Below are 14,413 nucleotides of genomic sequence, written 5' to 3'. Positions count from 1 at the left end.
CATACAAAGGCTCTCGCTTGCTTGTGTTCACACCACTGGCTATGCCAGGAATAAAAAAAGAGATTTCCTGACATGGTCTGCTGCAATCTTCCCATGAAATAATTCTTCCTCCTGAAATGTTTGGTTTTAGCCCGCGGTGGTAGTTATAAAAGCATGTTAAATACCAGACTTCTCAGCTTGAGACCATCTGTTTCCCTTGCAATCATGTACCACCCCCACACACGGGTTCCTTGTCACCAGTGTTGCAGTTTCAGCGGAAGACAAAAAGAATGAGATTTTCCTATATGACAGTTCAGGCAGAAGATGGACCTGGGAAACATGTTCAGGTGGAGAGGGTGATTATGCTAGAAATAGAGGGGTTTTTCCCCACAAGTGGAAGGCAGCAGGCTTTCAGGGAGTCCAGTCATTCAGATCTCTGCTGGCTCTGTGCCTGTGTAAAATCTTGTCCCCCTTGACTGGAGCATAGCTTGCTTCATAAATCAGCAGTGTTACATGGTGAGCAAGCTGTCTTCACAAGTGCTCTCCCACCATACCTAGAAATGCTTTTGCCAAATTTGTTAGTGGTGAAATGACAGCTGTTAGGTTTAAAGGGAGTTTACACACTTTCTCTACATTAAGTAATTTGAAACGCAAATTCTGCATGTGTAGAAATTAGGTTACTATTAGGAGGTTTCAGATCAATTTTTTTTTTAAGAACTAAATAGTATGTGTAATCTATAGTACTACCAGAAGAACATAAAACTGTAATGGATCATTTTTTTAGCCTTCACTTATCCCAGAAGAAGCAGCAACATCTCTTTTGCTGTTGCAGTTACTTGGAAGACAGGAGCATCATGGAATGAATTCAGCTTGCATTTGCTAATGATATATGTGAGATTTCATCACATTTCACTGCACCATGATGGATATTCTTTGTGCTTATTTTGTGTATTCGCCATTGCTTCAAGAACTTTATTTTCAAAATAATTACTTTAGCTCTCCTCTTCTGGGATCTTTTTGTGTATACTATCTATTTGGCTATTTAAATCAAAGGGGGTAGTAGTGAGCTGTGATTTCTCTACCTTTTAATGGTTCTGTCAGTGTCTGTCTGAGAACTACAGCAGGGTTATTAAAAGGAAGAGCTTGCTATGACATGAATCAGTCATGGTTTTTTTAAGGAACTTGGTTCAGTCAAGAAGCTGTAAAGTTTAGCTGGAAACCGACGTGAAAGATCATCTGCTGGAAACAGCTTTGTAGCAGCACCACAGCTAGGACATAATAAAAATATATACTGGAAAGACAAAGCCTACAGTCATTTATGAAAATACATACAGAATTTAGGTGTAAGAAAAACTGATTTTCTCATTTTTCTGTGTTTTATAAATTGTTTTTAAAATTACAAACTTTCAACCCTTACTTTTTGTTTAATATTGAACAAAATTGTTCATTATCAATAATTCCAATACCTTCTGTTTTAAGCTGTTCAGCATATTTCTGTCCTTCACAGCACTTGCAAAATAAATAATGAACACATACAAATGTCTAATTAAATCACTCTCCATGTCCACTTATACATCTGAATTTGTAAATTTGCATAAAATGCTGTGCTAGGTAGGGGAGACTTTTGTTGTTAAGTTACTGAGGCAGTCATGTTGAAAGGTAGTTTTTGTTTCAACTCTTAGCAATTCCAAGTTGAGGATTGATTTGAGGGTTAATGACTCAATCTTCCTACTGAAAAGGGAAGCAGCTGTACTGGAAACCCAGAATACCTTTTAAGAAATCTTTTGCAATGGATTTGTTCTTTTGATTGATACCTAACTAGATTTGATTGTCATTAGAATAGAATAATATCTTACTAAAATCAAGAGTGGTTTTGTTGGGTTTTTTTTTCATAAGGAGGAAGAGCAAAATTCTAATTCACATGTAAGCCTAAAAAGCTTATTTAAAGTCATTAGAGAACAATAGTTCTTTAGTTTGCTCTTGTGGAGGCCTCCCCCTATTATGCATTTCTCTTCCTTGACACAGTTAAGAGAAAAAGTATTTAAAAGCTATTTTGGAAGCTTGGTTCCCTATTCTTTTCCTGTCTTTCATAATCTGCATATTTCTTATACTTGATAACAGATCAATTAATTGATTTGGAGACAAGAATTCATCTGGTGATCTACTGCTTTATTTCCCTCTTGCTCTAAGGCCCAAGCTGCATTCTGTAAGAATTTTTGCTTTAACTCAAAGAGGCCAGGATTGAATTTCTTTTTTAAAGTCAAGCCAGAGTAAGCATCTCACTTCTAAGTTTTCCATAATAAAACTTTGATTATTATGATTTTTCTAATGAAATTGTATATGCTTTCTCATTTTTCTCAGAACTTTTCTCTCATCTCTTCATTTTTGTGAGGTCTCCTCTGTGTATTATTCATTCAACCTTTTTTCTGTGCAATTCCACCGTTTTCCCCCTATGGTTTTCTTTTCATGTCACTGCCCCTGTTCCATTTTCATTTCCTCCAAAGCAAAACACAAATCCTTCTTATCTGTGTTCTTTCAAATCTGATGAAACAAACTCACCTGTTTTTGCTTAGAAGTTTTATATTGTGTATTCCCATTCCTGGCTTATCTTTCACAGATTTTATTACTGTGGCCTTATGTGCACAGACAAGGGTTGAGCATGCAGAAATTGGTAAAGAATGTAATTGCTTATAATGAACTAATTTTAGGGGCCTTTCAAACTGCTTTTGAATTTGTAAATTTGCAAAATGTTCAATGGCATTAACTATTGCAAGTCCATGACAAAAACTTTGGTTGACCTATTTAATACAGAATTTTTCCTCTGGCTCTTGAAGTTGAGGAAGACTAGGGGTTTGCTTCTTCTTCATGAATGTCAGCCATATGTCAGTAAAAGTCACGTTTAGTAGTAAAAAAACCTTTAAATGCTATTTTATTTATTGGGCAGAAAGGCAGGTTTTTGCAGCAGTGGTTCTGTCATCTGTAAGCATTACACGATCATGACTCGTGAGTGTATTTTTTCAGGTTAAAAGTTTTAAGAGTTTAGGTTTTCTTAACCTGCACAGTAGTAACTATGCTTCTAAAATAAATAGCTATGGTAAATTATTTTTCTTGGAAGTGGTAAGAAATAAAATCAGAAGACAAAGAAAAACATACCCATAGCACACTCTGGATTAATGATTTTGGATAGGAACCAAAATTATCTAACAGTTGAAAATGCTAAGAAATCTATTAAGAAGCCATACATCAGACTTTGCATTGGGAACTGCATTTAACTCCAGTTAAATATGCAGTATGAGACAAGTACATATGTTAACACGTTGTCTTTGTGACTGAATTATTCTAGAACTTACCCAGCTTACAGCTGAAGCATGGTTCTTCTTTTTGACATTGATTTATAAATCACAGATTTTGCAGTCAAAATGAAGTGTCTGTCTCTATTTAGTATAAAATAAGGTGCAGGGTGAGCAAAGTGGGGAATGGCATAATACTCTGCATCATTTCACCTGAGTTTTATAGGCAGGTCTTGGCTATGTACGTTTTTCAAATTGTACGTTTTTCAAATTAATTCCAGTACCCTGTCACCATTTTGGAAAGCTGCATCTTTCTCCCTGTACAAAGTTTTTCATCTGGACTTTTCCATTTTTGTTTCATGTTTTGTTTTCTTTCAATGGAAACCTCAATTCTCTGATAGGCCTGTTAACTGAAAACATGTTTCTCCACTGATTTCCATGAGTTAGCAGCAAAGAAGATTGTCTGAAGCTAATGATATTTGCATAACTTTCTCACTTCTGACTCTAAATAAGAAGGAAAGATGATTTAATGTATGAAGATAAATCTGCTCTGATTAGAAAAAATTATGACTAAGTGAAGCCTGTGGTCTTGGTGATCCCCCTCTCCACAGACTATTTCTTTAGGAGACTGCTATACCCCAGTAGGGGGAAAAAAACCCAAGCCCACAGTCATGCAAAACATCTGAACCCCACTGTGGGGAAGCCAGGACAGGAGCACACCACTGAAGTCTGCATTATTATATTTTGAATCTCTGGATAATATCAGCTGAGTGTCACTTTTGTGTCTCAAGTGAGCAAGATTTTCTCATCTCTCACAGTGTGATACCAGCTTTTCCCAGTTTGATATCCAGGTAAATTGTTGGAAATAAGTCAGTGACATTTTACCAGTGGAGGATTTTGTTTGGTTTTACAGACCTTGGGTCCTAAAAAGAGAATATAAATAATGTCTCTTAGTATCCCTGCTAACTACTATGTGGGTTAAGGAGGGGTAGAAGGAGATGGCATTTATATAATACAACAGCAGGATTGGAAGTACACTATTGCTTCTCGTTCATCCTTTGTGCATAGCTACCATCATTCTCTGTCTTATTTCATTTTCTTGTAAAGCAAAATCTTAAGTATGTTACCCCAGCAGGTTAAATTTCAATTTACTTTAGCAGAGTTTCTATATTTTTCTTTTTTCAGTTTTCTTCTTAAGTCCCTCTGGGGATAAAGAGGCCACTATTAGGAAGATTGTTTCCTGAGCTAGCTTTAGTTTCACTATAGAACCACTGTAGCTTGTTTCACAGAAGCTGAAATATTTATCTCAGGTTCAGCTTTCATAAGGTGGTTGAGCTTCCACAGTTCAGTTGGAAACTGGCAAAGTCCAGTTTACTTTGTTTGAATGTCTGCCTTACGGATGGTAACAACATCACTGGTTTTCCTTAATCCACATGGTATTTGTTCTCCAAATCTGAGTTCATTCTCAGATGCATGCTTTTGTAACTAACTTTTGTTATCTGGGCCCTTGTATCGGTACCAGATAAGAAGACATTATCTCTATATGGTATTTAAATTAAACAGATTTTGCCTGCCATAATATGGACTGTGTGTTACGTACATATTGAAGGGGCTAATGCAGTGGTTTCAGGCTGGAGGTGTTTATGTTAGAATGCTTTGAGAATCAATTCCAGCTAATGGAAAAAATGCTTTAAAAGTGAGCTGGTTCCGTTCCCACAGTGAACAGCAGAGAGTGGAAACAACATTTAATAAACCTTTCAGAAGTAAATCCTGTGATTTTTCCTTTCACCACCACCTGTGGAAGAAATGCCCACTTTCTTCTCAATGGGCAGGGTTTCTTCCTGCAGTGTATTTGCTGTACTCTATTAGGTAACAAGGGAAAGCCTTTGGACAAAAACATACTTGAAAAACACTGTTCTGCTCATGTGTCATCTAAGGCCTAAGTTTTATTGACTTGGCAGATTTTTGCTTAAATGGCAGGTTGACCAAAAATAGCCAGCCTTAAGATTCCTTTTCAGCTGCCCCTAACTATCTGGTTTCCAGTAGATTGAAGAAAATTGACTATATGTATCTTGTTTTACGAATATGGATGCTGCAAATTAAGATCCTTGTTGTGCTTGGATTGCAGGGGAATGTTCCATTTTCTGTTCTACCTGTGTGCCATCTTTATTTTAAATATTAGGGCACTTAGAAGATTTGGCAAACATAGCCCTTTACTTATGAAAATCAAACATGATTATATTTTTTGTTGTTTGGAGGGGTTTTTTACTCTAGAGTTCTCATGCAAAGTGGAGGGGCTTACAGTAATATTTTTGCTTTGCCAATTAAGATTATTATATACAGATTTAAATTAAGGAAGAGTTTTGTTCTATCAATAAACATTGCTGAAAAATCCACGGTTTGTTTTCCATTGCGAATTGGCATGATTTTAAATGCAAGGCATATTTGTTGTGAACCATGAACAGTCTTTATGAAACCTGAAGAAGATTTGTGAAAACAGCCTGTAATAAAAATCACACATGCTTCATAAAACACTACTTGATAGATATCACTTGCACCATTAAAAACTAAACGACAAAGGATGTAATTTGAGTTCTGGCATACAATATTAATCGGAAGGCTTTAAAGCATCTTGCTGATGGCAACTATGACAACATGACATTGAAGAATTACAAACTGGAGACATCTATCTTAATCAGATTTTCAAAATAAATGCCATAAAACAGAAAGTTATGTTATCTATCTTCATAGGGTCACATATACAGGGTATAGCTTTTCAGCTTGTTTATTCTAAAAATATCAGGGACAAAAAAGTTTGCCTTTCAAGTAAGTTTAAAGCTCAGTTCATATACTTTACAAAGTTTTTGGGAATAGATTAGTAACTGGTACTTCTTATTTCTGCAGCAAGGTTATAAAACATTAGGGATAGCTGAATTATTAAACAGCTGAGAATGCACAGGTATTATTAGTATGAAGATGTTGAGGGAAAATATTATGCTCAGTGGATGTGAAATAGAAAGACAAAGTTACAAGTGTACATTTAACTGGAAGTATAATGCTCCTGTAGATAACACAGCTGAAAGACGTTGGTAAAAGTATTTTTTCTTCAGTTCCTAAAGCTTCCAGCTATTTTGCATTACTTGTTTCTTTTTCTTCTTGTGTATATTTAACTGGTAAAGAACAGTGTCTTTATAAGGTGTGGGAAACTACCAACATGTACTTTGTGATTTAAACATCAGTGTTGCATGTTAGGGACTATCCTACTGCGCTCCAGGTAGTTCCAGCTACTTCTCTCATCGTCTGGTCTTAGAAAGACACCATATGTGAACCATGGGATCACTTTGAGTTTCTCCACAGTCAAATTAGTCTTTCTTCCCTTTCAGGACAGAAGTCTTTTTTTCTCTTTAAAAAGTAAAGTCACGTTGCAATCTAAAGGAAAACATGTAATATAAATGAAAAAAATAAGGTTTTCTATATTATTTTTCTCAAACTTAGAATCATAATCAATGCAACGCAATCTTTCAGAGCTTATCCTGCATTAAATTCACTGGTAGTTTCTCACTCCCAGGTAGCTTTACAGGTTGCCAGACCCTACAGGCATTGTACTGATGAGGAGACAAACACTGGCTCACTTTGATCAAGCTACTTGTTTGACTTTTTCCCATTTTGTATTATAATAGTATACACACACACAAGGTGCATGTCTAGATCAAAGTGTCACTTCTCCTTACACTTGTCACCATGTATGTAGCACAGGAGCACAGAGTGCCTCAAGATGAAGTCAGCAGCAGTGGCTATGGGTTGATTCTGTTTCTATGTCTACGTCACCTCAGTCCCTGGGCTGAGTGTGGTTTGGATCCTTAAAGCAGTCGGCAGAGCAAAGCCAATTTGGTTGTGAATAACACTAAGCAAATACTTGAGATTAACCATTAAATAAGCACATACAGCAAATTTTCTTAAATTACATCTGTTGCTTGTAGTAAATGGTCAGAAAGGAAACTGAGCCTTGCACACCCTGGCAGGAAAAACTGAACTGAAGCAGTAGTTCATTCAAAAGACGGATTTGCTGATTTACAAATGAACACTTAAATACTCAGGTTTTTTCTGAACACATAACCTTCTTTAAGTTTTCATTAATTAAATACAGCTTCTCATGGAAGGTGCTCCCAGACCAGAGACTTCTGGAGTGATTGGTTTTACTTGCCCACAGGATCCCTGAAGCAATGTCCCTAGCGGTGCAGATAGCCTGTCTTACCCCTCTGTAACCAGGTACTTCAAAAAAGAGCTCATTTGGGAGCTCTAGGAATAATTAAGCCATAATACCCACTCTTTTCAATTTGCAGGGACTTCTGAGGTAAATCCCACTTCTGCTTACAGTACTTTTGGAGATATGACCATATGTCAATTAGGTAAAATTTCAAGTCCATTGAAGGGTTTTATTGAGGAAATCAGTTCTTACGGAAATTACTTTTTACTGCTAGCGCAATCAAGGGCTAGCAGACCAGGGACCAGTGACCTGCAAACAAAAAAAGTTGTATTTTTTGTTACCAGATTCCTAAAGCATTCTGTCTACTCCAGATTCTTACTTCTAATATGTATTATAGATATTCCCTTTACCATGGCAGAGACTTTCCTAAAGAGAAAGTAGAAAAGGAGCAGCCTGACCAGAAGGAGTTAAGACCCTTGTAGACATAGACATTGAATAGCATTTTATTCACATTTGAAATGTTTATAACATAATGGAAGACTGCTTTTGTGTTTGTCATGGAAACTCTAAGTTCATCTTAGTTATACATTGTTTAAAAGCCTAATCCTTATCAAATGGAATCACCTCTCTTTTTCTTAGTTGAGTAGCTAGCTGATAGGTCTCAATGATCTATCTGTTATAGAAAGATTATCACACAAAACAAATTACTTTTTTTCATGGATACTTGGTCTGCTTTTCTGCCTCTGAATTAGCTCCTTTTCCCCACATGGCTGTAGGTATCATAAATGTCTCTCCTTCTATGCTGTTTAAATTCTGTAAGAATTAAATGATAAAATTAATTAAATGTAGATTACTTTTTGCAAAATAAAAGAGGGAAAGGTTTTGTGAAAGGCTACAGAGCTGCATACAATTTACCTCTGCAATTGAAATGGCTGCTTTGCTTCATTGTGATTCCCTAGGGTAAATAACAATTCAAATATGTTTTGAAAAAACCATGTAATTGTAGTAAGACAGCTTTCAGCCCAATTTCTTGTGACTTTTCCAAGTTCTGTACATGTGGTCACACGCATAACTATCTGATGTTAATTTACTCAACAAATACCTCAAAAATGTGGGGTTTGTTTGTTGCACCTGAAGAACTTTGACAGACTAGTTGCTGGGCCAGTTTTAAGCAAAGTTTATGTTTGCTTCTTGCTTCAGAAATCTTCTCTTTAAGATGAATGGGATTTCTCTACAGTCATTAGGTCTAGACCAAACAGGAAGGTTATAATTAAAACTTAACATTTTTAGACATAAGCCTACCTGTACCTACCCATATCTGCTTATTTTTAGTGTAAATTAGGCACTCCCATTTAGATTAAATCAATTAAGATTGCATTTAAAATCCAATTCAAGCAAAGCAACTGTATCTCTCTGGAATAGTTTTTAAGTATTTAAACCCAATTGTACTTTATCAGATTTGAATGCTTTTTCTTCTAATAAGCTTCTTCTAATGGTTTGTTGTGAGGGAGCTGGCCCAGTCCCAGGGCTGCTGTTTCTTCAGTAGCCAGGGGAAGAAGTATTTCCCTCTAGGACTTCCCTTTTCCAACAAACTGGTTGATAGGGAGGAAAGAGGAGTTACAGGGTCTTGACACTCAATATTGCAGCACATGGAGGGCTATTATTACAGGGAGTAATGTCCAGTACTGCAGAGTTTATGAGGTACATGTTGTGTCATCCCACTGTCCTTATAAACAACTTCAGTAGGAAAAGCAAGAAAACTGGAACTATTCTGGCAGTAATGCTGATTTCTCAGGAGAGCTGTGTGAATCACTTAACATACATGCCTCAGTTTCCCTGCATTTGCAGTGAGAATATTTTCAGTGTCACCAGGATGTTGAGAGGTTGTTACTCTGTAAGACCAATGGCTTTGTGTGAAAACCTCAGTAATACTGAAAGCTGTTCTTTAGCTCTTAACTCCATAAGGAGAAAAAAGGGAATCTGGATCCAGCTTAAGAATTGCATTCAAACCATGACTATTGTGATGATTCTCTCTTCCTCACAAATCAGTGGTACAACATTAGGGTTTTGTTAGAAATTGTGTAGCAATCAGAAGAGCTGTGTATTGGGAAAATCTGTCAGACTGAAGAAAAGATCCAAAAAGCAGTCCTCAGTGATCTCTCATTCAGAATGCCAATGTAGGACAGAGGAAATTTAGAGCATAGATTTTAGCTCTGTTGATTTATGGAAAAACTAACCTTGTTAAATGCACCTCTACCTGTAGCTTTCGCACAATTAGAAAAGAAATAAATCATTCCAGATTTTTCAGGCATTTTTGATTTTGAGGAAGCTGTAGACTCCCTGCCAATTGAAGCCACCCTCAGGCACAAGAAAATGTCACTTGTCAGCATTCTGTGGAGATAGAAAGTGGGATTGGAAGACAAGTGATTTTTGCCAAATTGCACTTGCTGTGGCCTTCTAGCCTCTCTTAATTTCTTTTATATGTTCTTCTGTATCTTCAGTGTCTGTAATGTTTATATGTTATATAGCAGAAGGGCCTTTTGGTTCTCAGTAAATTTATAGGGAAATAATCTAAATCCCCAGTAGTGGCCTGCATAGCTGACCTATGGTCTGACTAATCTAATTTCATTCTTCCAGCATATTTTCAGAGTAATTATTAAATCTGTGCATTTATTTCTGGGGTATATAAATATCCCTTTAGAGAACCTTCAGTAGCCGTCTTCCTCATGGGTAGTAGAGTGTGGGGGAAGGTCTGACATCTACCTGAGACAAGCCTGGCACTCACACCCTCCTTTGTGCAAGAGAACAATAATGATTAATCCTCTACTTTGTCTTTAGCAGAGAATGGTGCGAGACCTTTAGTACTAAAAATGATAGACTGGAAAATGGATTTTCAGCAGAGATTGTAAATGAGAAGAGAAATTAATGAACAAGACGACTGTCAGAATAACATTTCATAACTGGTAGGAGCTGCAATGGAGGAGGGTTTTGCACTGATCATGGCAAAACTGTCCAAAAAGGCTAGGCGGGTAGGAGAATCTAAAAGGGAATAAAAAAGAAAAGTCTGACCCTAAGGACAATTTTAATTAATTTATCTGTCTGATTAAAAACAAATTAATGTGTATTACTTCATTCCACCTGTTTTTTATTTTTCTGTAAATTTTGTAATTAATTTGTGTAATTAGCAATTTATATGGAGCTATTTGCATATACATGTGTGTAAATACTTATACAGACACATGTGCACGTATATAATTTTTTACATACACATGCACCTATATGTTTCAAAATATAAGACCGCAGTAAATTTTGCACCAGCTGATAAATATCTTGCTATTTAAATCAGATAAAATTTTAAGAAGACATGGGGAAAATTCTTTGCTCTAGTGTTGGTCTGTTAACTTTGTTTAGCTGGCTTGTTGAAATGTGCCTTAAAGCCCTTGATAGTGATTGTAATCACGTGCAGTGACAGCCTTTGTGTCAGTGTTGGTGAAGATAAAGCTTATCAGCTGTATCCTTTCTGGACTGGAATTTTGCATTAAAAATTAGGGATTTGGTGTTGAAAATCTCACTAGCAGTATAAATGCTGTCATTCTTTTAATGAGAGATTCAGCATTGCTGTTGTTTGTGACAAAAGCCATATTAACCACACAAAATCACTGGAAAGAAGAATGTGGTTCTCAGAAAGAAAATTATTCCAAAGACTTGTTTTTTTCTGTTTAAGTCTATTTCTTAACATTTTCATGTTGTCTTATGTTCACAACCTGGGAAATTACTCAGAGTTAAGTTAATTTTGTAGCAGTCACCTGTAAGTTATTGTTTCAACAGAAATACTCTTCCTGTGTTCTCTGTACCAGAGTTTTGTTATTGAGTTTGTAGAAATCTGCAGTTATAACCAGTTCCAAAAGGGAATTGCTTATGGAAATCAAACAACTAATTTAAACAACTACCTGAAAGCTTTTGCACTGTGAGGAAAGTGCATGTCCTATATCTTCTGCTGTGCTTAAGACTTGCATTTATATTATGAAGTATGTTCTGATACATTAGTGTAGGAAATACATTGGAATTTGAATTACATAATTATTAAGTGTTACATGTTTAAATGTCATCAATCATTGCTAAATTGTGGTAAATTAAGTGTCGAGGTTTCTTTAGTTTTGTGTGCATTGTGTTGTAAAAGGTTTGTCCTATGTTTATGATTTATTTGCCACTGATTTTATGGATCAGATTGTTAAAAGCTAACATTGATGGAGGTATTTGATTGCAGGTTTTGCTGTTTTGAGGTTTTGGTTTTAAGCTTTATGGGTGTCGTGTGCTTTGATTAAGTCAGAAAATATTTCCTTTTGTTATGACGGCCTGACTCTCTTATCACCTGTGACTTCCTCCAAACTGTATTTATATTGCATGGTGTGAAATTGGAAAATCTGTTCTGTGTGTGTTCTAATGGATGTGACGGTCATTAAGTATATGAGTCTTCTGACGTTCTAATCAGATGTGAATCAGTCTGTTAAATATCCATGAAGCAACATCTGCTTCACAGAGTGACCTTCTGCTAAAGAATACTTAGCATCTATTAGCAGATCATAGTGCAGATCTGCCTTATTTGAAATGCACTAAACTAGAGTAGTCTACTGCTGTTTAGCAACTAGCTTGTAATAATTTATTGCAGTTAAATAAAGCTTAAAAAAACTCCATTAAATAATTATAGGGATTATATGCCTTTTGAAAACCTTTGTGTTCTACTGAAATTACCCATTTAATTTCAGGGTTGGTTTGTTAAAAAAAACTGAAGTCTAAAGGCACATTAGGGGATCTGTCAGATGCTATTTTCTGTAGGTGTTAATAAAACCAGATTAAAAAAAAAAAAAAACTGAAACAAATTAAAACCAAAAGCAATTTTACCATCTGTTGTGTATTAATTAGAACTTGGTGTATCAAGGGTAAACTTGCTCTTACAGAATGTCACTGAATGTCTGCTAATAGAATAATATGCAAATATATTAGATGATGGGATTATATTGAATTTCTCGTTCTGCTTTGGTTCTAACAAATGTCAAGATGTTGTATAACGAACTTTAATTTTCTTTCTTCTTAGAACAACCTCCAAATAACCAAGGCCAGTCGACCCTGCAGCCTTTGCCACCTTCTCACAAGCAACATTCAGCACAGCATCACCCATCCATCACCTCACTTAACAGAAACTCACTGACAAATAGGAGGAATCAGAGTCCGGCCCCGCCGGCTGCTTTGCCCGCCGAGCTGCAAACCACACCTGAGTCAGTCCAGCTGCAGGACAGCTGGGTGCTTGGCAGTAATGCACCACTGGAAAGCAGGTAATTACTTGGGTACTACTACAGACTGTGGCAATGCTAATGAAAATATTTAACTGAATGTTACGCAGCTGATACTTCCCCTTATTCAGCAGCAAAACTGAAAACTTTTCAGTCCTGAAAAATATGTCCTCACTCTAAAATCCTCAGTGACACTCTTCTCCCTTACAGTCCTGTTCCAGGGTAATTAGAGTATTTTAATTTTTCCACTCAAGCATTTTCCTTCCTGTTCATAATCTGTGACTTTTGCCTGTTTGAAGAAATTTCTTGCGTTGCTTGCCAGAAATGTGTCAAACATTACTGTCATACAGATCAAATGTCAAATAACATTCAGTAATAGTTTTTAACTCTTGTACTTGGTGTCTTAAAAGAAATACCTATATGAAGCTAGGTGTTTTTAAATGTGGCAGGATTTGGTGAGACAAAAGAACTCAGTTGTGGTGTAATGATAAATTTGTCATTGATAACTGGCTCTAGGAAAGAAGCAACTAATATGAAGGGTGACATTAGCTTTTTTACGTGCAGAATGATCTATAAAAAAGTTGATAGGACTTACTGGCAAAGAGCTGAATTTACCTACAGTGATTAATTAGTACTCATGTAACACTCAATCAGCACTAATTTTTTATTAAGGAAAGCCATAATATTCTAATTTAGTTATTAAACTGAGCATTTATTACTATATTGAAGTTGACAGTAATTCTTGAAAATCTTTATTAAATTGCTTCAGTTTATTCTATGAATCCCTTTAAATTATGTTTTTTAGCAAAGTAAAGATGATATTAATTAATTTAAAACATACATGACCTTAAGGTTCTCTTTTAAGTAGTTTTTAGTGCCATAGGTGTTTCAGGCAGCTCCCCTATTAGTTTGCGATGCTTATTCCTTTTCTTAGTTTTCTTGGACTCTTCTGTGCTGTCTATGAGGCATAAACACTGTGGAACAGCATTCCACTGAAGAGATTCCATCATCATAATCAAACTTAGTTCTTTAGGAAATAGCTTTCTTATAGAAAAAATAAGTTTGTAGTGGGGAAAAGGATGTTTGATGTTTTCCGGATACTAGTTAATCTTAAGTAGATGGGTTTGCTTCTATTGCCATACATGTTTTTATTGTCTTTATAAAGGTGTAAAACTACTTGAATGAGAATGCCACTTCCAACCTTAAGTATTTTTTGCAGAGTGAAGTCTTTTCATCTTTTAAATATTTCTGATGACAAGGTAAGGGTATTTTGAGTGTACAAGTTTTGAACACTTGTGAATGAGGTAAAATGTAAAAATTTCATGTGAAAACTAACAAAGCCCTACTACCATGGTTTTTCTGATAGTGTTACTTGGTTGGAACTCTGGAGGTGTAGAACCCATCTTATTTGTCATTGATTTTTCCCCTTTTGTTTAAGGTTCCCTACTGGGTGTGATTTTCAGGCTCAGTGTCAACTATATTAAAAAATTTGTGATAGGTCTCTTCCTTCATCCTTTTCTTGGACTAAAAAAAGTTGATTTCCTCTTCGGTAATATTTTGGTTTATGCTTATTGTTGGGGGTTTTTTTCTTCTCTATTTTTTTTTTTTTTACTTAGATGACAGCCATTTAGAGGTAGAGGATGTGA

The 14,413-nt window shown here is 35.9% G+C and overlaps 1 protein-coding gene across 21 annotated transcripts in view; it reads left to right on the top strand.

Annotated features, from left to right (window-relative positions):
• Positions 1–14,413, top strand: part of TENM3 (teneurin transmembrane protein 3) — a 594,796-nt gene that overhangs the window by 444,578 nt on the left and 135,805 nt on the right. For all 21 annotated transcript variants that reach the window (XM_088056014.1, XM_088056017.1, XM_088056013.1 and 18 more), the window contains one exon: positions 12,572–12,809. In XM_088056014.1, coding sequence (XP_087912140.1) covers positions 12,572–12,809 — 238 coding nt within the window. The remainder of the gene's footprint in view (positions 1–12,571; positions 12,810–14,413) is intronic.

This window comes from Pseudopodoces humilis, chromosome 6, assembly GCF_049639895.1.
Source record: "Pseudopodoces humilis isolate 2021_Gansu_Grassland_sample_001 chromosome 6, ASM4963989v1, whole genome shotgun sequence".
Classification (NCBI taxonomy): Eukaryota; Metazoa; Chordata; class Aves; order Passeriformes; family Paridae; genus Pseudopodoces; species Pseudopodoces humilis.
Note: the sequence above shows the minus strand (reverse complement) of the source record. Positions and strands in the feature narration are given on the sequence as shown.